The 24,287-nt window shown below is 55.9% G+C and overlaps 1 protein-coding gene across 7 annotated transcripts in view; it reads left to right on the forward strand.

Moving 5' to 3' along the window:
• Positions 1–22,503, forward strand: part of LARP4B (La ribonucleoprotein 4B) — an 86,004-nt gene extending 63,501 nt beyond the window's left edge. For 3 of the 7 annotated variants that reach the window (XM_047755308.1, XM_047755307.1, XM_047755303.1), the window contains 12 exons: positions 1,154–1,290; positions 3,421–3,524; positions 5,045–5,155; positions 6,301–6,354; positions 6,438–6,647; positions 9,906–10,012; positions 10,447–10,698; positions 13,176–13,221; positions 15,791–15,955; positions 18,100–18,218; positions 18,300–18,408; positions 19,172–22,503. In XM_047755308.1, coding sequence (XP_047611264.1) covers positions 1,154–1,290; positions 3,421–3,524; positions 5,045–5,155; positions 6,301–6,354; positions 6,438–6,647; positions 9,906–10,012; positions 10,447–10,698; positions 13,176–13,221; positions 15,791–15,955; positions 18,100–18,218; positions 18,300–18,408; positions 19,172–19,444 — 1,687 coding nt within the window. In that variant the 3' untranslated portion in view covers positions 19,445–22,503. Of the gene's footprint in view, positions 1–1,153; positions 1,291–3,420; positions 3,525–5,044; positions 5,156–6,300; positions 6,355–6,437; positions 6,648–9,905; positions 10,013–10,446; positions 10,699–13,175; positions 13,222–15,790; positions 15,956–18,099; positions 18,219–18,299; positions 18,409–19,171 lie in introns of those variants that run through there. The other 4 variants (XM_047755305.1, XM_047755306.1, XM_047755304.1 and 1 more) reach the window with 4 other exon arrangements.
• The last annotated feature ends 1,784 nt before the right edge of the window (positions 22,504–24,287 follow it).

Consider the following 24,287-nt stretch of genomic DNA (forward strand, 5'->3'; position numbering starts at 1 on the left):
TCGCAGGCTAGAGCCTGAGGACAAATTTCCTCTTCTCAAAATACGCCAAACGCTGTTGTAGAAAATTGTTTTATTTGTATATTTAGGGTGGTTTTTTTCCCCTGCATACTCCCTTTTCTATTAAAAACTAGAGTAGAACATCTACGGTTCACGTGGCAGAACTGGATCTAGAAGGTGGGGTTTAGTTCCGGTTACTTCTGAGTATGACCGCAGCAGGCCCTGTGGAAAGTTCCTACCGGCTTTCCCTGGGCTGCCCCAAGACCTCACACAGGTGTCTTGGCCGAGGCCGCCTGAGGGACAGGAGGGCTGCGAGCAGGTGCGGCGAGGGGCCGCGCCCTGGGACTGCTCCCAGTCCGCGTGTCACAAGCCAGGAGACCTGTGCGCTGCTGGACGACCTCCTTTCCGGAGACCATGTGCTGCCTGCTCCCTGACGGCGCCTGTTCTGCGCTCCGGCGCCTGCGGGGCCCACCGAGAGCGGCAGGCGGCACTGCCTCCGCCCCACGGCAGGGCTTGGTGGAGCCTTCTTTCTGGGACCTGGGCGACCCGTAGTTCTGCCGTGTCTGGTGCTAAGATTTTGGGGGCACATTGTCCGCTTCCGTGTTCACCATCGTCGCTGGCGCGGCTGGTCTGGGGTCTGCCTGACAGCCGGCCTGCGGGTGTCGTCTTGGTTGCTTTGACTGCCTTTCGTCCTGGCTGCTGGAAGGGGCTGGGAGGCCGAGAGTCGGCGTCCCAGCCCCTGTGACAAGTGTTCCACCCTGAACCGCAGGCACCCCAACACTGGGCACTGGCCTTTCTTGGCCTTTTCACATTTTTCTTGCTTTCTCACTCTCTCAGCCACGTTTCCTTATTTTAAAAAGTCGTGTTTGTGATGATTTAATAGGCCACTCCAGCACTCTTTAGAGCAAAGATAAACTATAATTACACTTTCCAGAAGATCTGCCTGGTGGTTAATTGGATTGTATGAAGTGCAGCGTACCTTTGCTCTCTCTGCCTCCTCAAATGTCTTAAAAAAAAATTTCCCTGAAGTCAGAGAGCCAGCACATAGCAGGTGGGGTTTGAACTCCTCGTCGAAAGCATTACCACACCACGCTCGCACCTCGTGGGTCGCCTCCTGTGAGAGAAGTTACTGAGAGAGGTTGTCTTCTTTCTGCAGGGAGAACCTTGCTAGTGACATGTACCTTATATCGCAGATGGACAGTGATCAGTACGTGCCAATCACCACGGTGGCCAACCTGGACCACATCAAGAAGCTCAGCACCGACATGGACCTGATTGTCGAAGTGCTGAGATGTAAGTGACCGCAGCCACAGTCTCGACGGCGTTTTCCTTGCCCGCGTGGCGGTGACACGCAGAGCCGCTCACGCCAAGGTCCTGGGTGGCAGCTGGAGCCTTCCTCACCTCCCGGGCCTTTCTGACCAGTCCCGGTGTCTGGGGAGGCGCTGTGGTGTTGATGGGGCTCCGTGACTGAACCCCTTTTGAGCCATGGTCGGAATCGTGGCTCCCTCCTGTGTGGGTTTCTCGTTGGGGCGTGTGGACACCAGCGCCGCCCTGTCTAGACAGTATTGGCCTTATAGGAAGTCGTAGAGTAAAACACCTCCAGCTTTGTTTTGGCTCTGCTAACTGCTTTGCATTTGCATGCATGTTTCAGAGTCAACATTCTGGTTTTTCAAATGGTATTTTTATTGGGCTTGCATTGAATCTTTAAATTTGTTTGGAGAGTATAGACATTGTATCAAACAGTATTGAGTTTTCTGGTCCATGTATACAGAATATCTCTATTCATTTAGAAAAATCTTAAAAATTTTTCTCTTGGAAATGGTTTGCAGTTTTCAGTGTACTGGTCTTTCATATCTTAGCAGATTTATAACTAAAAGTTTCATATTTGGACACTTTCTTAAATTTCATTTCAGTTTCTAGGTTGGTGTAGTATATAGAAATATAATTTACTTTTGAATATTGACCTTGTGTATTTGCAGCCTTTTAAACTCACAATTCTTGTTTTTTACAAAAATTGGAGCCCATTTTCTACGTAAGGCTCAGCTTGTCTGCTCATGTAAAGCTTCCCTTCCTGCACCTGGTCTGGGCACATGTGGTTTCCGTTTCTTGCCTCACTGCCCTGGCTTCAGTCTCCAGTGCTGTGCTGAATGGAAGTGAGAGAGTCCGCATCCTTGCCTGTCCCATCTCCCGGTGAGAACAATGCTGGACGGTGGGTTTTTGTAGGGAGGTTTCCCTTCCATTCCTAGTTTGCTGAGAATTTTCATCAGGAATGAATGTTGGCTTCTGCATCTGGGAGCTCGTTGTGTGGCTTTTTGTTTTTCAGTCTGTTAACATGGTGAATTACATTGTTTAATTTTCCGCTGGTAAACCAACCTTGCATTCCTGAGAAAAATCCACTTGCATCATATATTCTTATTTTTATATATTATTAGATTCATTTTGGCAAGTTTTGATAGGAATTTTTTATCAATGTTCACAAAGAATATTGGTCTGTAGTTTCTTGTGTTATAGTGTCTTTCGTTTTGGTATCAAAGAACCGCTGGCTTCATAGCTTGAATTGGAAGGACTCTTAAGTGTGCAGAGGAGTCTGTGCTAGAGAATCGTGTTGTTTTTTCTTTGGAACTTTGAAAGGGTTCTCCAGAAACCCTGTGGGCCCTGAGTGTCCTCCTAGATTGCACCTGCCGGCAGAGCTTTGGTGCCGTGTGTGGCGTGTAAGGGGTGTTTCTGTTTTGGGTCAGTTGTCTGGTTTATTAGCATGACCGTTTTCGTAGGAGTCTTTTCTTACCTTCTGAGGATTAGTGGGACCCCTAGTAAAGTTAGGGCTTCCCTTCCTGAGGTTGGTAAAGTTTGTCTCCGCGGTGGCGGACGTCTCAGCCCTGATTGGGATCCTGCTGTGCAATGAGCTGAGGCTGCATGCGAGAGAATTTCAGAGAGTGACGCCAGAAAGGAGATAAGGTAAAAAGCCGGCCTGTCCCCGTGCTGGCAGCACGGGCCCTTGTTTGGATGGTGGCCCGGGGTTGGGTAAGATCCGTCATTAGAGAAGGCGGAGGGAAGGGTTCCTGGCAACTTGTCGTGAGTTCAGAAACGACAAAAGGAGACGGGACTTGTAGAAGGGAGAAAGTCACCGACGGCGTTGTAATCCCCTCTGAGTTGCTTGAGCTGCGGGGAGCCTCTTGCATGGCCTTACGTCTGTTGTTGTTCTTATAGGACTTCCCCAATCCCCCTCTTCCTCAGTCTGCAAATGGAATGTGCAGGAGTGGCTCGGTGGTTTTAGGGGCTCACCCACTGCATACAGCTTTCTTGAACACGTCCGGCGAGACATTCTGACAGGTCCCGCCGGTGTAGCTGCGTGAGGTCGTGGTGGAGTGCAAATGCTTGCTTAGTTTACTGTTTGTGTGTCACCCATTTCTCTTCTCGTTGCAGCCTTACCTTTGGTCCAGGTGGATGAGAAGGGAGAAAAAGTCAGGCCAAATCAGAATCGTTGCATAGTGATACTACGTGAAATATCTGAATCCACCCCTGTAGAAGTAAGTCGTGGCTTCTCTGAAGAATACGTATGCTTTTTCTGTCAGCTTTTTGCTTGCTTCTGAGTTTTTGGGGAAAATGTATTTTAAAGGTTAAATATGCACAGTCACACTGTCTTCCCAAGATTTACTCACTCTGATAATTAGAGTGTGATTCATTTGTAAAGAGTGGTTCTCAAACTTTTTGATCTCAAGATTCCATTACACATTTTATGCTAAAAAAAAAAAAAAGAGGGTTTATGGTAACTTCAATATTCAGACATTTAAAAACAGTTTAACTATTTGTTCACTTTAAAATGAGAGTAATAGGAGTTCCCTTCATGGTGCAGCAGGTAATGAACCAGACTAGTATCCATGAGGATGCGGGTTTGATCCCTGGCTTCACCTAGTGGGTTAAGGATCCAGCGTTGCCATGAGCTGGGGTGGAGGGCACAGACGCAGCTCGGATCCTGCATTGCTGTGGCTGTGGTGGAGGCCGGCGGCTACAGCTCTGATTCGACCCCTAGCCTGGGAACCTCCATATGCCGCGGGAGCGGCCCTAAACTGCAAAAGAAAAAAAAAAATAAGAAAAATAATAAACCCACAAGTTGAGACAACATATTTTCATGCTAAATAACTTTTCCAAACAGGTATTTTCATGGTGGGCGGGGCACCGAGAGCAGCCTTGTGGCCTGTGCTGGATTCGAGCCCACGTGCTTGCTTCGTTGTGTCTGGGTCTCATTTGACTAGTGCATGTTTCTCATTAGAAGTCATCCTTTGCTCTGTGCACCTGTCAGAATTTGAATGGATGCCAGGCATTTTGGATTTTACTCTGTCGGTCCTGAGTGTTTTTGTACTTCTTCCTGTTTTGAGGTTCAGTTACGTGACTCGGAAGCCACTCGATCCGTGGGGACCATTTGTCGGGGGAGCAGAGCAGCCTCCCTCTAGGGCTATCCCCTGCTGTGGCCGTGCCCTCTGAGTGCTCGGCCGCTGGCCTGAGAGTTGGGGGCATTTTCCCCACTCAGGCTGCGCCCCCAGGGCCCAGAAGGGCACCAGATGGGTGCTGCATGCTCGGCTGTCCCTGTGCCTCCAGGATGTGGTCCTCACGGCCGGAGGCCTACTGTCTGAACATCCTTGTTGCACGTATTTCTTTTATTATTATTATTTCGTATGGGAGGATAACTCTAGTCCGTCTTGGCTGGAGGCCAAATCCAGCTGATTTCTAGATGTCTTAAATGACCTTTCTCTCCCCAAATGCTGTCGTTACTAGCCTGCTGGTACAATTAAACATTTTCATGTTAATGTGGTTCGTGGTTTATTGGGGTCAGGAAAGCTGTCAGTGGGTTGTGGAGGTATTTCCTGGGGCAAAAAGACCCTAATTCTGGAGGCCACGCCGACCTTCTGGCCACTTTGAGAGCGGGCTGCTGGACCCAGTCTGCGGGTTGCTCGCTCGGCCTCTGCGCTTTGGAGTGGTGTCGTTTGTACTTGCTGAGGGCAAAGGGTAGCATGATGGAGACTTAATTTCTAACTTCTGTTTCCTGTAGGAAGTAGAAGCACTATTTAAAGGAGATAACTTACCGAAATTTATAAACTGTGAATTTGCCTATAATGATAATTGGTTTATTACGTTTGAAACAGAAGCTGACGCACAACAGGTACGCTCTGTTTACACCAGCCCACCCTCTCGCTCCCCTGGGCAGGCAGGGCTCACCAGTGCTTGCGCTGAGTCCGTCATTGGACTACACGTGGGCGTGGAGAGTGCTGTCCCTTTGCAGTGCTGGGTTTGAACGTTTCTATAGCGCAGGGGAGTCGGGTCGCAGAAGCCTAAATAGGTGTGTGCAGACAGTCTTGAAGCAGTGTGAAAGCACAGGCCGTGTTTTCAAAGGAGCCCCGAGACGGGCAGCCTAGGAAAGCTGGGTCTGTCCTTCCGTCTGTACAGAGAAAGGTTGTAATATTTGGCAAAGTCTTAGGGAGATTTGAACACCACTGTAACGTTCCGTGGGCAACCTTCTGTCCCGAGTTGCTGGAAAAGGCGTTGAGGAGCCCCGTGAGAGTCAGGCAGCTCCGTGGGTCCCCGCCCTTACTCGGGGAGAGGTGAGCCTGCGTGAGGGAACAGGGGAGGGGTTACAGGGCAAGGCGGCTGTGGGGTTCAGAAGAGAGAAGCAGGAGTCTGAAAGATGGGCTTTACTTGGACAGAAAGGGAAAGACGGCCTCGGAGGAGCAAGGTGGTGGGAGGAGAGCAAAAGCCTCTTCCTGGACAGGTGCGAGCCCCCTCCCCTATGAGGGGGGGTGGGGGGCCGAGGTTGGGTCAGAGGGTCCAGAGCCTTCAGAGTAACATAGGAGAATTGGGAGAATAGGCAGCGTCATAAACGATGACTTTGGAATATTGCAGTCCTGGTCCTTCTCTCTGCCACACTGCTCAATTCCAAGTTCACACTGGGGTTGTTTTCCCAGGTAAAGATTCTTAACCGTCGCTCTGTGGGGCGCTTTTCTGGTTTCTACTAGTCCTTACAAAATCGTATACAAGTATCGTTCATGAGAATGTTTGCCTTTTCTTCCCCCTTTTTACTGAGGTAGCGTCAATTTATAACATGAATGAGAATTTTGGATAGGGGCTCCATAGCTCTGATCAGGATCTTTTAGGGAATCTGGGACCCAAAAAAAGTGGAGAATCGTTGTTCCTAGGTACTGTCCGCCACACTTGAAGGATGTAATTCCTTAGTCAGGTCCCGTGAATCAACTGTCCGTTCATCTTTTTCTAAGATTAACACTGTGGTCTTATGGATGCTTTTGCCCGCAGGCTTACAGGTATCTGCGAGAAGAAGTCAAAACCTTTCAAGGAAAACCAATTAAGGTAACGCAAGACCCCCGGTTTTACTTTGCTTGCCAGTGAGTATTCGTAAGTGTTCTAACAGCCGCTGTCGTGCTTTCCTGCAGGCGCGGATAAAGGCAAAGGCAATCGCTATAAACACATTTTTGCCAAAGAATGGCTTTAGACCTCTGGACATGAGCCTCTATGCGCAGCAGCGTTACACGGCCTCCTTTTACTTCCCTCCCGTCTACAGCCCCCAGCAGCCGTTTCCTCTGTACAGCCTGATCGCCCCCCAGACGTGGTCAGCAACGCACAGCTATCTGGACCCGCCCTTGGTGAGTCCCGTCTACACCAGGGCCCTGTGGCGAGAGCCCCGGGGGAGACACCGGCGACTTGGGAGGAGGGGTCTGCCTCTGACGGGTCCTGGTCTGCACGCCGTCCGCCTGCTTCACGGCTTTGCTCTGTGGTTCTGTGGGAGATGAACACGAGCTGTGCCGTGGAAACAGCTTTTAAATAACCTGGTCCCAAGCTTTTGCCCAGTGTGCCTCCCCTCCTGCCTGGCATTTCCTTTCCTGAGTTGTGGCGCCCTAGTGAACTCAGTGTGAGGCCGAGCGCTGGCAGAGCCGGGGCCTCTGAGCGCAGAGGACATGGCACGGGAGACGCTTCCAAGAGAAGAGGGTGCTCTCATAGCGTCTCGCAGTGGGGGACAGTGAGAGGACACACGGGCATGCCTCATCTCATTGAGCTTTGCAGATGCTCGTTTTTCCGCTTGTTTGTTTGTTTGTTTTAAAACAAATCGAAGGCTTTTGGCAGCCCTGCATTGAGCAAGTCTGTTGGTGCCGTTTTTCCAGCAGTATTTGCTCACGTTGTGTCTCTGTGTCAGTTTGGTTAATCTCACATATTTCAGGCTTTTTCTTTTTTCTTGTCTTTTTTTTCCTTTTCACGGCTGTCCCTGCGGCATATGGCAGTTCCCAGGCTGGGGTTGAGTTGGAGCTGCAGCTGCCAGCCTGCACCATAGGCACAGCAAGGCTAGATCTGAGCTTGTCTGCCACCTGCGATACAGCTTGTGGTGATGCCACATCCTCACCCCACTGAGCAAGGCCAGGGGTCAAACCTGTATCCTCACGGACACTTAGCCTGGTGAGCCACAGCGGGCTCCTCAGGCTCAGCCCCTCTGGCTTCTCGGTACCGGCCGTTGGCTGCGGAGCTCTGTCGCCAGCGGTCTCTGGCGCCACTGCTGGGACTCACTGAAGATCCGGAGGGTGGTGAACACGTTTAGCAATACAAGATTTTCTAATGCAGGCGTGCACGTCATTTTTAAAAGATAGGCTACTACCGCACACCTGCTAGAGTAGAAGAGCGGAAACCGTTTTTATGTGCACTGGGAAACCAAAAAGTTCACGTGACTCCCTTTTTTGTGACGTTTGCCTTGTTGCCGTGGTCTGGAACGGGGCCCGCGGTGTCTCTGAGGCCTGCCTGGACTGTCTTAGAAGCTTCGTTTCTCACTCCAGCCCCAGAGTTGGGTGGCATGATTACTTTCTATGGATTCTGGCTTGTGTTAAGGCCAGGGTTGGAACTCCTAGCTATGTAAGGAGTCCGGGCACTGTTCTCCAGCCGAGCTGCTGTGGGTGTTAGGGTGACCGACAGGCCGTGTCTGGGAACCGGCCTGCGTTTGATGCTTGGGGTGCGAGGCCCAGGGCTGCTCTGTGGAGTGCAGAGCGGGTGAAGGTTGTGGTTGGAGGGCAGGAGCTGAGCGAGTGACTCGGAAGGGGCATCTGGGGACCCTGTGCATGAGACGGGCGGGGTGGGGGTCCCATTGGCTGGGAGGCACTCAGGTCCTGGGGCAGTGAGCCAGGCCCCCGCCTGTGGAGCGTCACCACTTGCACTAGGAAGAGGGTGATGACTGAAGAAGGAGAGCGAGGGGACAGGGCGCTGGGGCCCCTGGGGGCCTGGTGCCGCTCAGGCCCAGAGAGCACAGCCCGGGGGTGACACTGCTCAAGCAGGCGACGTCACATGAAGCTCTGAGCATGTCTGCGGCAGCGGCTGGGAGGCGAGGTGGGCGAGCCGTCAGGCCCCGCTGTACAGGCCCTTGAACGTGTCCTGAGGCGTGAGGACGGGGGGGGGGGGGGGGGGGGACAGGGCAGAGGGACAGAAGCCCAGAGCCATCGCGCGCGGTGGGGCGGGGGGAGACGGTGAGCACGCGGGCCTGTGGCCGTCGCCTCTGAGCGAATCCTCACGGAGGGGAGACGCGCTGCCTCTTTGAAGCGCTGCGTCTGGGAAGCCTGCCGCCAGCCACGTTCCTGTCTTGTGAGGGAGGAGGTCTCCAAGGGGAGCGGGGTCCCCAGGGCTCGCGCCACGCTTGCTCTCCAGACGGCCGTCGTCTTCCTTGTCCTTTGTCCTCTGCGCTAAACCCCCTGCAGCCTTTCGTGCAGGAGGGAAAGAAGGCCCCATGGGTTCTCGGCAGGTTGTGTGAAATGACTGTGATCGCAATCATTTGTTTTTAAACTCCTGAGCGAAATTAAATTCCAGGGTTTTACCTGTGAAATTGCGGAGATGAAATGATTAGTCCAGCTCCTCTCACCGTGGTGCACAGTCTTCAGACTCTAGTTCTGGTTCAGCTGCAGTGTTTCTCAGGATGTGACCGTTTCTCCGAAGAGCTTTGGGGGTCCTGACACGGCCGTACCTGCGTCCTGCCCCCCAGCACTTCCCTTTTGTGAATCTACTTCTCCTTTTGGTTTGGTCCTAAGCTGTCGAGTCGTCCTGTTACAGCTTTCGGTCAGCTCTGGCTAAGAGGCCTTGCCGGGCTTTGTGTCTTTGCCCCCCACGCCCACCCCCCACCCTCCCAAACAGGCTGGGGCGGGAGGGCTTGGTGGAGCCGAACCTCCAGTGGCGTCTACACGGAAAATATTTGAAGCCATGTGTTTAGAATCCGGAACACGGGAGTGATCACTCTTTTCATCTTTTTAGAAACAGAACTGGTTCATTACTAAGTTTTATTTTATTTTTGTCTACATTTATGTTTTTTAAATAGCTGATATTTAAAATTCTGTACTTAATCTTTTTAATATTTTAAGGTTATATTTAGGAATGTGTCTTTTAAGGGAACTGTAGGCCCCGTTTAATCTTCTTCTTATGTGTGTGTCAGTCTGTTTGTGTGAAGTCTGTCACCTTAAATGGTGACTTGGAAGTAGTTATTAAATGCTCTGGGTAAAAACGGCATGCTCAAGGCTGTGCTTATGAAACAGAACCCTAACTGTCCCTGAGATGGAGAACTGGATGGGTTTCATTCACGTCATCAGCAATGAAGAGGGGTCGCTGACTTGCTGCCAGTCGCAGGGGGTGGGACTCAGGACAGTGTGTGGGAACATGCCCAGCCTGTGCCCAGAGCAGCTGGGGTCATGGGCACACGCTTCCCTCCCACGGACGGCGGCTTCCGTGGGGCTCCTGTGAGGTCTTGGCCGTAGGCAGTGACCCCCCCGAGTGCCCCTGACCCTAACCCTCCCCAGGGCTCCCCGCCACGGGGACCATCCCAGGTGGAACCTAAGTGACCAGCCGTAACCGACCTGAGGTCTGTCTGTTTTTAACGAGTCTAGGTAACGCCTTTCCCCAATACTGGATTTATAAACGGGTTCACGTCTCCAACCTTCAAACCTGCGGCGTCTCCTCTGGCTTCGCTCAGACAGTACCCGCCGAGAAGCAGGCAAGTTCCAGGGTTTGGAATAAGAGGTCGCTGCCACATTGTTTGCTTTCAGATGTTAAACCTCAGTAATTCTCAGCGCGCGTGTGGGTCACGGGGCCGCGTGCAGCGCTGTGCCTGTGCTCACGAGGGCAGGTGGACCCTCAGTGATGTCCCTTGCAGGTGTCCCTGGAAGCATGGAGTCAGCCTCCGGGCGGCGCCTGCTGTGGGGCCTCCCTGGAGTGAACCCCTTGAAACAAAGGCTTCAGGGCCTGCTTGTACCTGGGGCCTGGGTCACACAGCCAAGCCCAGCACTGACACTTTGTTTAGGTTATCAGACACATTATATGGGTCAGCAGTTTTAAATAACATTTTATGTTTTTCCTAAGTAGAAAGCACTGGTTTTGTAATGCTGTGATGGTTTCAGACCTGAACACATCCAAACATTCTAACTGCAGGAACCCCAGTAAATCTCACCTGCGCCAGGCCATCCCCAGTGCGGAGAGAGGCCCGGGGCTCCTAGAGAGCCCCTCCATATTTAACTTCACCGCCGAGCGGCTGATCAACGGAGTGCGGAGCCCGCAGACGCGGCAGGCGAGCCAGCCCAGAGCGCGGATCCAGACCCCTGCAGCCTTCGCCAAGAGAGAGGTGGGGCCGGGGCGAGTGGAGCAGAGCAGCCTCGAGTCCCCTCCCGGCTTAGGGAGAGGAAGGTGAGTGTCGCAGTGCCGGCTGGACAGGTGCTGTGTACTTCCAGAGTGTTGGCAGTGTCGAATCCCACTGCTCCGGGTGTGTTTTTGCAACTGTTACTGTCAAGTCCATCGCGGAAAATCAAGTGGGAGGCTATAACCCTCAAAGGTTTTACGTAATTACTCAGGTTATTTTTCGAGCAAACCCCTGCCAGGTCCCAAGTTTGGGTGAAATGACACTGTTTGGTGAGCACTAAGGCTGTCCAGAGCCGCGTCAGGTCACAGTCGTGGCGTGCACACGTGACCAGACCCCCTTTCCGTGAGCCTGTAGTCCTCTGGCCACGTGTCACACGGTGGACAGAGAGTGAGTTGAGTAGCCAGCAGACCAGAGTAAGTTCCATTCACACTGAATTTATTTATAAACGAGAGCCGTTCTGTGTAAGTGATGCCCACGGGCCCCGCCCAGGGAGGTTCCGTGCCTGCCGTCCTCGGCACCGCAGGGTCCCAGGTCCTGCTGACCAGCACAGCGCCTCTGTCCCCGCAGTCCCACGGCCCTCCCACAGCAGTCCAGCTTCTGACAGTGGCAGGAACGTCCACCCCCATGTGTGACACGTGCAGACCTCCATGCCCCCAGCAGGGAGCCATGCTCCCCCCAAAGGACTGACCTGCCCTGGGGACATGTCAGGAGAGGGAAGGGCTCAGCCGAGGCGCATCAGGACCAGGGCCAGCTGCAGAAGCTGGCCAGGGAGTCCTTGTGGTCTTTGGCCTCCAGAGAGGGTTCAGAGCTGAGGGGTCAGGGCCCAGGAAGCAGAGCCGGGCTGGCAGCAGGTCAGGTGGTCCCTGGTGGCCCTCGCTGGGTCACAGACCCAGCACCTGCTGGTCTCCTGAGTTAGGACCGTGCTTTGGGGCGTTGTGGCCTCTGTAGCCTCGCAGCTGAGGCTGTGGGCTGCCCGTCTGCTCCCCGGACTGGGCACCCACCCCTTGTGCGATGCCGGCACCAGCACCACGGGGTGGAGGCTTCATCTCCTTAGGCCTCCCGGGTGGGACCAAGACCCCTCAAGAGCCCCTCCGGGGCGGGAGAGGGCCGGCCCGCCTGCCAAGCAGCACTGTAGGTGCCACACGTCCCTGCCGTGAGCCTGGGCGGATGGGGCTGGATGCCGCCTCTTCACTCAGCTTCAGCACAGGCATCTCACAGCGTCCCTTCCACCAGCCTCCTCCAGGGTCTCCTTGTCACCACCACACTGAGTCCTGGTGTCTCTAGGTTTCTCATCCAGGCAGAGCCCTGGCTTCCTCCTCAGGAGCTGCTAACTCCATCCTTCCAGTCCTTTCTGCCTCCAGATGCAATTTATAGCAAATAGGTCACTTGGAGTTCTGCTCCCAGGGGGCTAGCCTGCACCTGGCTTTCAGGAATACCCTGATTGCCATGTGACGCGGAGGTGGTCGGCATGCTGCCTGGCCCTCTGCAGTCCCGATGCAGAGCACCCCCGAGTCCAGGGACCCCCCACAGGCCAGGGTTACGTACCGAGGGCAAGGAGGCACTACAGCAGACCGGAGCCCTCTGTGGGGGCAGGTTGCTAGTGGCCTTGCCGTCTCTGTGGCTCAGGGCCCCGTTCACGTGGGGCTCGCATCCCTAGGCTCTTGCCGTCTACCTAGCGGGAGCCAAAGGCAGGACCGTTTCTGTGGGAGGGTGCGGCTTGGCTCCAGAATCCACAGGGTCCCTGCCTGGCCCGGGAGTCAGTGCGCTGGGCTGGTCACTCCGATTCCTTAGGCATCGTGGCCAAGACTGTGGAAGAAAGGAGAGAGTCAGGGTTATTTCTCAGTCCTTTTCTAGCTTGTATAGTACAGCTCTCAGGCTGTCTTTGCATTCAGCTGAAATGACAGAGGATACCTACATAAACATTGTGTCTTGGAACTCATGCTGAATCTAGGCCAGAAACCCACGCAGGGCAGCGGGGGTGTCCTAGTGCCCACCCCCCCGTAGGTGCCGTGTTTCTGCGGCGAGAGCTGTGGCGTGTGGGACGTGCCAATGCCTGCAGCTCTGACGCTGGGCCCTGGGGGCCTTGGAGCCTGAGCTGACAGCGGTGTGGAAAGCGCTGGGGCTCCAGGCTGTGGAGGCCCCTGGGTGCAGCGGCCTGACGCTGAGGGCAAGAGCATCTTCCCCTTCTGGTGGCACATCGATGGAGTTCCCTTCTCAGACAGTTTTCAGACAGTTGGCCCGGTATCAGATTTTGCACACCTCACCACGCTACCGGAACGGATACTCAGGTGTCCGTATTGCAGCAGAGCTTCTAAGTGGAAAACCCTTTCCAGTGGTGTTTTCTTTTCTTGGCCTCCCGAGACTCTGCCGCAGTCCCACCAGAGTGGTTTCGCTTGTTTTGCGCCTTAGGGTTGGTGTTTAGGACCACAAGGCGTCCGTGAAGGTGGCAGTCCTAGAGGCGCTCTGCGCTCAGCGGCGTGTCTCAGGTGGGAAGGCTGACCGCCCTTTGCTTCCTCTCCTCTAGGAAGAACTCCTTCGGTTATCGGAAGAAGCGGGAGGAGAAGTTCACAGTGAGTAGGCCCTCGGGCCGGGGCCCCTTTCACAAGCCTTTCCAGCCTCACTGACGCTAAACAAGCAGAGGGGGTTCCTGTTGTGGCTCGGCCGGTCACAAACGCTACTAGTATCCGTGAGGATGTGGGTTCGAACCCTGGCCTCACTTAGTGGGTTAAGGATCCTGTGTTGCTGTGGCTGGGGTGGAGGCCGGCAGCTGCGGCTCTGATTCAGCCCCTCGCCTGGAAACCTCCATATGCCGAGGGGGACGGACCTAAAAAGCCTAGAAATAAAGAGGAGGAAGGAGTGGCCTTCCTGAGGAACTGCCAGGACCGCATCCTGTGCTCTGTCCGCACGTGGCCCGGCGAGTCCCTTCTGTGTGGGGAACCCGTGGGGTACTTTGAAATCACTGGAGTCATGAGTCTGGGCGAGCAGAATCGACTTCTCCCACGCGGGCTTAGCTCGTTGGTGTTTCTCCCTTGAGAGCCGACTCTGTAGGACGCGTCGTTGCCTTGTGCTGGGTGTGACGTCGGGCCAGGGCCCCCCCAGGTGTGGGGTGGTGGTGTTCCCGGGTGGCGGGTACCTGAGACGTGGCCCGCGCTGTGCGGGGCTGGGGGGGGGGGCGCCCCTGGGAGCGTGGCAGTGCGCCTGGAGACCTGGGCTTGGCGGGGGGGGCTCCGCACTTGGGGGCTGGTACCGACCCTGAGAAGTTCTTGGTCTGGACCCCGAGTCCTTGAGTATGTGTGTCCTTCCGAGTTTACTTGCCTAGAACTCAGAGAGTGCAGATTGCTGGTGAGGGAACACCCTTGTTTTCACCATATTGGTGAGTTGGGTGTAGTTTTCGGTAAACCCTTTGGTGAGGCGGTTTATATCGTTTGGTTCCCGTTGGACTGAGTGAATTTCTGTAACATCGGGATGAACAAGACGGGCATCTGACTATCTCTTGAGATACGAGTTACCTTACAGGCGTCACTCCCCCGGCCACTGCCTCACCACAAAGGTGAACCTGACCCACTGCCATTTCCGCGCCGCCCTGCGTCCTTGTCTGCGAGCTCACACCGGGGGACACTCAGCTGCCCGCCGCGGGGGCCGGTGTGTGCACCGGGGAGGCCTGTTGCTGCCCTGGGCCTCCTGAGGGCCTGAGAAACGTGGAGGCGGGTCGTGGAATGTGAGCAGGTGGCCCGACCAGGCCCACGGGACCAGGGGTGGCCTTTGTGCCTCGCCTGAGGCTGTTCCGACCCTGACATGTTAAACTCTGCCTTTTCTGTCCCTCCAAGTTGAGACTTAGTTTTGGTCAGCCCTTTCTTCCTAGTGATGCTTCTCTCCTGCAAAGCTGGCTTCACCTCAGAAACATGCAGATGTTTAAAGCCTCTCAGAGCTGCTCTGAGGAGTTCCCTTGTGGCACAGTGGGTTAAGGATCCAGTGTTGTCACTGCAGCGGCTCAAGTCGCTGCTGTGGTGCAGGTTTGATCCCTGGCCTGGAAAAAACTGCCTTATGTTTGAGATGGTAGCGTGTGAATCGCGGTGCTTGCTGCAGCCGCGCAGCTCCCCATGCAGCCTGGTCCCCTGAGCCCGCAGGCTGCCCTTCAGGAGACACCCAGGCGGGAGGCCCAGAGAGACGTGGCGGGCTTGTGGGCAGCTTGGATCCCTTTTCACCCTTAACCCGCCCTCACTTGGGTTCCAGCAGATTTTCTCTAGATTTTACCTCCATAGGGATAATCTTTCCGCTGGTGTAAGTTTCTGGGAACCGTCGGCTGTTTCAAGTCATGTGAGCCCCACGAGGGCATTGTTGCCAGTCCAGGTAGCGCATGTTCAAGTTAAATACCTATGTTCTACCCACATGTAAACTCTCTCTGGTCTCTTTCAACCAGGGAGCTGGAAACTCCGCAGGGGCTTCTAGCGGGTTGACTACGAGTGGCCGAATACCGCACACCACTGCCTTTCTCTTGAGGTCCTGGGCTTATAAATTAGACTTAGCTATGGTTATGCTGAGTCTACTCTTGAAGTCAGGGAATGCGATAGGAATCTCTTACCAAATACCATGCTTTTACCTCCTGAGGAAAAACACGAGGGCTTTCACTACGTTGGTTTTTAGGTAAGGGAAGCCCCTCCCCCTTTTGGTTCCGCTGCTTCTCTTTTTAGTGGAAATCTCTGTAAGGTTTCTTCCCTGAGTTGTGCGGAAGTGCGAGAGTGGCTTCCGTTTCCACGTTGTCCTTGACCACACAGAGCACACAGCACTGTGACAGCCCCAAGCTTTTGGCGGTGAGGCTCGGCGCCCTGCCCCGCGCCTGTCCCTGGGCTGGGCCTCCTGGGTCCCCATTGCTGCCTGAGGCTCTCGACGGTGTGTTTGGTAGTGGCCAGCAGCCGCCGTGAAGTTTTTGTCTTTGCAGCTCTGCTCTTGTGGTCGAAGTTGCTGGCAGGGACCTTGGAGAGGTGGCAGGCGTCACGCGGTTGTATTGGTTGTCCATCTTTCCGGCCAGGGGCGGGCGTGAGGAGATGCGGGCCGAGGCTGGGCCTCCCTTGGCCGCTGTGTTTCTGAGCACGGCCCTGCCCCTCCGCCAGGCGCCCTCACAGTGTCCTTCTCTTTCAGAGGAGTCAGACTCAGTCTCCAACGCCGCCCAGGCCTCCGTCCCCGAGCTTTGAACTCGGGCTGTCCAGCTTCCCCCCGCTGCCCGGGGCGGCGGGGCACTTGAAGACGGAGGACTCGTTTGAAAACCGGCTGCCCGGCTTGCTCGCAGGGCCAGCCAAAGAAAGGGTAAGGGTCACATCCCCAGCCTGGCACCCGCCACGCACGTGCTTCTCGCGGGTGGAAGAGGCTCTCGGAGGGGGAGGGTTGCAGAGACCACCTGGTGGGGTCAGCGGGAAGCCCGTGCTGCTGTGCTCGCCCGAGACCCGAGACCGGCTGCCAGCTCGTCAGGAGTCGTATTTTACAGGGCAGCAGAAAGAAAAAGCAAAATCCTCCTACCAGAAACACCACCTTTCTAGTAACCTACCTGAGTCACCACTTAGCTGTGACGCTGGTGGCTGTGTGACCTCCAGGCTGCCAGGCGGGTGGTGTCCGCCCCACCACGGAGCTCACACAGGAGCAGGTGTCGGTTTCAAGCTCTCCTGCTGCTTCTGCCGCAGTTGACAAGTGCAGGGGGCTTCGCCCACTGCAGACCAGCGTTCCTGGCTCCTGGAGCCCCCAGGCACCTGGGCAGAGGTGGCCGGAGGGCTTCGTCCAGGTGCCCTGCCGAGCTCTCAGCCTGGCTGTGTCTTTCCCCTGTTGGAACCCTGCCCCACCGCCCCCTCCAGCACCCGACATCCTACCCCCAGATCTGAGGAGCCAGAACCCCCGGCTCCTGGACCGGAAGGGCACTACCCTGCGGCGCCTCCCCGAAGCCCCTCAGTGCCAGGCCAGCTCTCAGTGGGATTCGCAGGCCAGGCGTGTAGTTGTCTTCCAGTGGCCTGTGGTTACTGCTCCCGTTTTAACCTTCGTGGTTGCAAGGTTTCCAAGATTCTGTGTGGGAGAGTAACCAGCACATGGTAAACTTGGTGTGGCTGGTGCATTTCTCTAAGTCTTAAACTCCTGCCAGGGCTTTCTGTGTTACCAGTGCCCGCGGGGCGACAGTGGAGGGTTGGTGCTGCCAGAGGAGCCCGGGTCTAGTCCTCCCCGAGCCTGCCGGCTGCCACACCATTTCTCAGCCAGCTTTTTTTTTTTTTTTTTTTTTTTTTTGGTCTTTTTGCCATTTCTTGGGCCGCTCCCGCGGCATATGGAGGTTCCCAGGCTAGGGGTCGAATCGGAGCTGTAGCTGCCAACCTAGGCCAGAGTCACAGCAACGCGGGATCTGAGCTGCATCTGCAACCTACACCACAGCTCACGGCAACGCTAGATCGTTCACCCACTGAGCAAGGGCAGGGATCGAACCCGCAACCTCATGGTTCCTAGTTGGATTCGTTAACCACTGCACCACGACGGGAGCTCTTCAGCCAGCTTTTAAAAAAATTGTTTTATTCTTTCTCACGTCGTGAGTTTGTGTAAAATTTATCTGGAAGAAAGAATTGCTCCTGTAAAAGCCAGCCTGGTTCCAGGTGGAGGTCCGTGTCCCCACTTCTTGGGGGCCCCGGGCAACCGTGTGGGGCTGCAGGCCTGGCTGGGGGTGGGGTGGGGTGGGGGTGGGGCCCCACAGCTCTGGACCCGAGCTTTGATGGAGAGGAGAGCAGCCCCGAGCAAAGGGGGCATGCAGGTCTTCGGGCGGCGGTATTGTCACCCCCAGGGCTGGGACGCTGTTCTCTCCTCCTCTGTCCCTCCAGAAGCTCTTCTCAACTGTTCCTTTGCTTTGAAAAGGGAGGTTTTGAGAAGCCAGCCATCCCTTCGCCCTCCGTCTCACATCCGGTTCCTTACTTGCCCGCTGCCTGCTGAGCGGTCACGGCTGGGGCCGCGTCTTCCAGGGCTCGGCCTCGGCCGTTCGGCAGAGCAGCCTCCTCTGCGGCCTCAGCCCGTCTCCTCCCGGTCCCCTGGTCCCCCGGCCACGGTGGGTGGGGCGGGGGCTGGGAAGCAGCCTGGCCGCCGGCCCAGGGCGCGCCCTGGGGCTGCAGCTCCCGCTCCTCCCTCCGAGGAGGCTGTGCCAGGCCCAGGCGCTGGCGGCTTGCAGCCGCTTGGGTGGCTGGGTCTTGTCCGGCGTGGAAGGATGCCTGGTAGCCGCCCAGCGCGGAAAGGGCTCGAGACGCCTGTGCTGGGCGCAGAAGGAAGAAGGCGCCAGACCGCGGTCTGACCTCCGCCCGAGGCCGGGAGGCCCGGCGCTGAGCGCCGCTCTGGGTCCCCCGCTGTAGGGCCGCCCCGTGGGTGGTGTGTTTCCTTCAGAGCCTGTGGCAGATCCGAGAGCGCCCTCCCTGCTGATCCCCTCTGATGCTTTGCAGAGCCTGAATGCCGATGCGAGCACGAACACTCAGCCCGCGGCGCCCTCCCGAGAGCCCCCGGCGCCCTGCGCCCTGACCACCGCCTGCGAGCGCGCCCCCTCGCCCGCCCGGCCGCCCGAGTGAGTGCCCAGCGCCCGGGTCCTGGTCTGCGCTCCGGGGCTGCCCGCGGGCCGGGACGTTCACGTGCCGCGTCTTTGCAGGGACCCCGAGGTGGTGGAGAGACAGCGGGAAACCCCAAATGTGGACAGACCTCCTCCTGCGCTGAGCACAACCGCCAGTAAATCTGTGCAGGTGAACGGCGGCGCCACGGTACGTGCCCGGGCAGCTCGGGGGCCTCGGCCCGCGGCCATGCAGTTGGCTCCTGCCCTCGAAGGGTTCACTTCGGCGGAGCGCACCCCAGAGCCAGGCGCCGCCGCATCCCCTTGCTTTCTGCGCCGCTCGGGGCGAATCCAGATCTTTCTGTTAGGATTTGTGGTGTTCTCTGTTTGGTCTTGGGTGGGTTTGATGGTTTCCATCTGGGAGTTAAACCCTTCCTGTCGGCTAGGTTGAATCTTTAAAGAGAACTTTTTTGTAGGTTAAATTACTTTGAAGTGTCAGATGGTTGATGGAGGTGAGTTGGAGTAAATGGCCCTTCTGTCACTTACTCTTCCTGCTGGCACTTCCTGAAAACCCTGCTGACTCTGTACGGTCCTCAGGTCTGCCTCCCTGAACCCACACCCCAGCTCTGCCTGGTTCGCAGTGTGCACACGCTGGCTGTAGAGACGGCTCTCGTCTCCCGCAGGAGAGCACACGCCGCTGGCGTCTCTGCCTCCTTTCGGGCCGTTTGTGGCTCCGTAGCGCCTGAAGGCCAAGGCCATTGGCACTCGGCATCTCCATGCCTTTCGGGTTTCATCTGTGTGTGCAAGGTGGAAAGCCGTGTTGCGGGGCCAGCTCAGCTGTTGACGGGTCGGGGCCTTTTCTTTTCACGTCCCCCTGCTTCTGAAAGTGCTTGAGAAGGTGTCTGACCTCCCCCCACCGCGGGAACTTTCCTCCCGCCGTTGTCACATAATCCAGAGCTGTGTCTGTTCCCCAGGAGCTGCGGAAACCCAGCTACGCCGAGATCTGCCAGAGGACGAGTAGAGAGCCCCCGTCTTCCGTGCTGCAGCCCCAGAAAGAACAGAAGCCCCACGCCGTCGCTTGCGGGAAGGACGAGAGGAAGCTCGCCGAGAGAGAGCCCCCCGCCCCCAGGTCCAGCCCGGGACCAGCCAAAGACCAGAGGAGGCCGCTGGGCCGCCGGCCCTCGCCCCCCGCCCCAGGGCGGCGGCCACACAGAGACCAGAGCCCCCCGCCCAGGTCCCCTCAGTGAGCGCCGAGGTCTGGGCGGGCTGCAAGGAGCTGAGGTGGCCCCAGGGAACGCTGTCTGCTCGGGACGGAGTGAGCTGCGGGTTAGGAGCTGGCAGTGCAGACGAGGCCCACGAGGTGCCTGCGCGTTACTTTTCTTCTCTGAGTCGGATTTCCCCCTCTTGAAAAAAATCTATTTTTCAGGATTTAATTAATATAAACCTTATTTTAGGTTGGTGCTTAACTGGAGGTGATGCATAAGTCTGATTTTTTTCAGGATAGAAAATGCATTTATCCTAACAAATTGATATTTTTTATTAAGCCTCCATGTGGCTATGAATGCAAGCTATATATATAGTGAGTTTTTCTAAATTAAGCGGAACTGTGCTACTTGATTTTTTAAAACTAACTGGTTAGCAAGTGCGTATCTCTAAGGCGTCCAGGCTGCCGGGTGAGGCCGAGGACGGGGCGGGGTGGGGGCACGACGGGGCTGTAAGTGCAGCCCGGGGAGGGCCGCGGGGCGAGGCCGGCCGTGCCACCCGCTGGCCTGCCAGGTGGTTCTGGCGTCCTCTGGGGACAGCCGGGTTTGGGTCTCCTGGGCAGAGTGACCCTGCAGAGAGCACTGAGAGCCCCGGTGGCCTGCCAGCAAGTGACCAGCTTCTCACTCCAGTCTCAAGTGGCTGTAGGTAGGATAGACTCAAAGCACATTGTGAATAGAACTCAAACGAAAACATCAACTTTGTTCCCTCCGACATGTTACTGCAAAGTTGTCCCCTGATGCTTTGCTCCCAAGAGCTGGCGGGAGGACGCGGAGCCCAGCCCCTGGGAGCCGCCTGCCCTTGACCCTCGGCGCACGCGGTCCAGCCGCTCCGTAACGGAGAGCAGGTGTGTGTGGCCTCTGGTGGCGGAGGAGCGAGGGCGCTGTCGTCACCCTGACACAGACAGGGTCTCCAGCCCCCTCGGGACGTGCCGCTCTCCAGGACACCGCGCTCAAGCTCGCAGTTGATACTAAAGTCAGACATCAGTTCTTTCTTTTAAGATGCCTCAGTTGTTTCTTTAGTTATTCCAAGCAGCAGACATTAAAATGAGAATATTTCCTGCTACATGTAACCATGCAGTTTATTCCACAAAATGTTATTTAACAAGACTGAGGTTTTTTTTTTTTTTTTTTAAGATTATTTCCATCCAATATTTAAAGACTTGAATTTTATTTAAACTTGAAAATGACTTTGCCTTAACTTTTGTATAAGACAGCTTAGAGTTCGTGAGCCCGGCCCCGGTTGTCGGGAGTGATTTCAGTTCCTCGGCTCCGTGGGGCCTGCTGTCGCTGGTGTCACTGAGCACGTGCACGTGGTGCAGGAACGCGCAGTCGGGTTTGTAATATACCTGCAAGATCGCACCCAGCTGATCCTTTTTCAGATTGTTGAAAAATTCTGTAAATGCCGATAGTCGATACTGTATTAAATGGGTGCCCTTGGGAGTGTGTGCTCTGCTTGTACAGTTGTAAATAGTCAGAACATATTAAAAAGGTACCCTAAAGAGGAAAGTCTGATAAAAATCGATATATTGTAAATGTTGCTGTTGAGCGGGATGTAGATACACTCAATGTTGTGGTTTGAGTATTATTTTAATTTGTTGGGGTTTTTTCCTTTTTTCTTGTACTGGTGTGTTCAACTGATTCTGCCTCTTTGCTGCTGCGAAAGGGAGATGGAAAGTCATTAAAACCTTTGAATGTTTTCATGCTCTTCTTAAAAGGATGTAAATATGTACTAATCACAGCTAATGTGAAAGGGTTTTCGAGGTATGATCTAGAAAGTGGAAGCTGGCGGGGTCCTCAAGTGAAAGTAAATAATAATCTCCTTAAAATCACAAATAGCTAAGCGTGATTTGCCTGCCGAGGTGAACGGGCCCATCTCCTTCAGAGCAGCATCTTTATTCAAATACCCAGACACCCACACAGTGCTCATACTTGCAGATGCCCATACAAGGATCAGAGGGGTTTATTTCTTTGTGGTGGTGAGATTGCTGCCTAAAAAATCAGAAATAATGGACTGTTCCCACCCAAACGAAAGAGCACTGTACAGAGTTGGGAAGGCCAGCTCTGAGCCCTAGGAGATCCCTGGGTGTGGCAGTCTTTGCCAGAGGAGGAGCGAATGTTGTCACCCATCGTCACCCCCAAGTCCCAAACCCCTTGCAGCCCAGACACTGGCTTTTCATAAGGACAGAGCCCTTCCCTGGAGGTGGGTGTGCAGAGCTGTGTGTGCAGACGGGATGGATGTGGTCCCTGTGACAGCAGCACGTGGCGGGCCAGGCGTGCAAGGGTCACGGCTCCCCAGCAGCAGGGGTCGAGATTTCACTCTGATGGGGTCTCTGTGGCATCCTTTCTAATTTTTAAGTAAGCGGAGTTACCGATGCCGAGTAGCTGTGTGCCCTTCCCCCATGATGTCCCGTGCACAGGAGGTGCACGGCGAGAAGCGTGGCCCGCGCCCGCGCCTCGTGTGTGGCCTTCCTTCCCCCAGCCTCCCCTCGAGGTGCAGAGTCGGAGAGAGGGCAGTGACAGCGGCATTTTAACTTGTACAATCGTGTGATGATCCTTAGGGTTTGGAGATAAAGGATGAGAACCCAGCCTGTTCCAGCAGACATGAATTTCAAGCAGCGTAGTTGCTGTTCAGGAGTTGGCCTTGGGGTGACCGATCCGGCCTCCTGTAACCGCGTTGCCACTCGACGCTGGCCGGGCAGGAAGCCTGACACGCCGCCGTGTGGGTCGGGTCCGGCCGCACAGGTGGGGACTGGCTTGGGGCCTCGGGTCTGTATCGGCCACGGCCACCGCTGGGCTGTCCCAGGGCCTGGACCTCGCGGCCTGTCACCTGTGCCCGAGGCAGCAGACAATCAGCCCAGAGGAGAGCCTGCAGCCGCAGCCCCTTGGGGGGGGGGGGCTTCTGTTTTTGTTCTTCTTTCATTAAGACTGGAATCAAGCTTATGTGTAAACTTATTGGTAATTTAAGTTTCCTTTGTGTCATTCAGTGTAAAAATGTCTAATTTGAAAAAATGTAGGTTATGAAAAATAAAGATTTAGGCACTGTTCAGGTTTTCTTTTGATTTTTTAAATTAAAGTTTTCTTTAAGGATGCATCTCTTCCAAAAATAATACTCCGTCTGTTCCCGTCTGTGTCATCAGGCCGAGACCCGGGCTCCCGCCTCCTCCTCCGCGGCGGGGGGGCCTTTCCCCAGGCCTGATTTTAAGCCTCCTGGGCAGGCGCTGGGGAGACAGGCCTCCCTGAGCAAACAGTTCATTGCATCCAAGGTTTACCAGCAGACTAAGTACCCGTGTGTCAGGCTCCCCTGTTTCTCGTGTTAAGTGCCCATGTCTCGGGAGACGTCCCGTGAAGTCACCTGCGGTGGCGGTGGCTGTGGCGTCCAGACCGGGCGCAGCTCCCTCCCAGGGCTCTAACCCCCGCACGCGTCTGGCCCTCCCTCCGCCCTGTCCAGCCCCTCTGGCCCCTCTCACCGCCGCAGGAGGCAGCCCCTCCGGGTTCCTGGCTTCCAGCCCTGCGGTCGCTGCCCGAGAGACCCGGCGAAGCCCAAGCCGGTGCCGCGTCCACTCTGCGCGGCCAGCGGGCCCCTCTTGACCCTCCTTTCCTCTGCTGTTCGGTCTCAGTCCAGACGTGGAGCCCTGGCCCGGCACCTCTGGCTCGGGGTGGCCCTGTGCCCTGCCGCCCCCCGTCCGTCCGCCTCTCCTAGCGGCACCCTCCCTGCTCCGCGTGGACCCGCCCGCCGCCGGCGCCGGCAGGAGTTGCTGCCCTTCCTGCTCGACCCTCTGGCTGCCGGCGGGTCTGGTAGCTCAGGGCAGGGCCTCGTTCCCCGTCTGCCGGCCTCACGCCAGCGCGCCCTCGTTTCTGAGTAAACATTGAGCGAAGCGTTGGAGCCGTGGGTCTCAATGGTGTCGCATTTCCAAGTCTTCCCAGCTTCCTCAGGGATGCCGTGTGGCTTGGGTGCGTGTCTGTTGTTAAGTCTCTGTGTACTTCGTATCTCCATGCGATTCTAGATGGAACTTTCCCTGTTCGTTGTTGTGCGTTGCCAGCACACAGAACGACTTCTGCGTGGCGGAAGTATTTTCCTTCAAACCCCAGCCCCACGACGTCCCGTGGCCCAGATGGGGATACTGGGGCCAAACGTAATCTCACTGAACCCTGCGAGTTTGTCTTTGAACCGAGTACACGTGGCCATTCCTGCCCATTTTGCAGGATCCAATAAGCCCCCCCAAGAGTGGAAGTGTCCCCAGAGACTGATGGGCATGCCCTGCTGTGAGCAGCAGCCCGGTTCTGCCCTGTGCCCCTCGGAGCCCCCCCGCCCCCCCGGCCAAGCTCGGGGAGGTGAACATGAAGAATCCCAGCAACATGGTTTCAAGTCTGAGGAGGCCACCCGGCCAGTTTTCCCTCAGACTCGTCCGCCCGGAGAGAGTGACGCAGCGGAGAGCAGGGGCCAAGCGGAAAGGCCCGAGGGCAACCATGAGTTTAGCCTGCTTTCCGCACATGTGTCACCCCATTTGTGCCTGTCTCTAGACTTTGTGACCCCCCCCCCGGGAAATCTGCGAAAACACAGCCTGTTTCTGGGCAGAGACCCCACACAACAGAGTAGCCTGGAGTCCGGGCTCTGTTGCTCCCTCAACAGCAAGCACGGAAACAGGCTTTTGTGCGTTTGTTTATTTATTTGGGCTGCACACCCGGCATATGGGCGTTCCCAGGCTGGGGGTCCAACTGGAGCTATGGCGGGGTGGCCGGCCTACACCACAGCCACAGCAACGCCAGATCAAGCCGCATCCATGACCTACACCCAGCTCACAGCGACGCCAGATGCCACTGTCTCCAG

This window comes from Phacochoerus africanus, chromosome 12 (assembly GCF_016906955.1).
Source record: "Phacochoerus africanus isolate WHEZ1 chromosome 12, ROS_Pafr_v1, whole genome shotgun sequence".
NCBI lineage: Eukaryota > Metazoa > Chordata > Mammalia > Artiodactyla > Suidae > Phacochoerus > Phacochoerus africanus.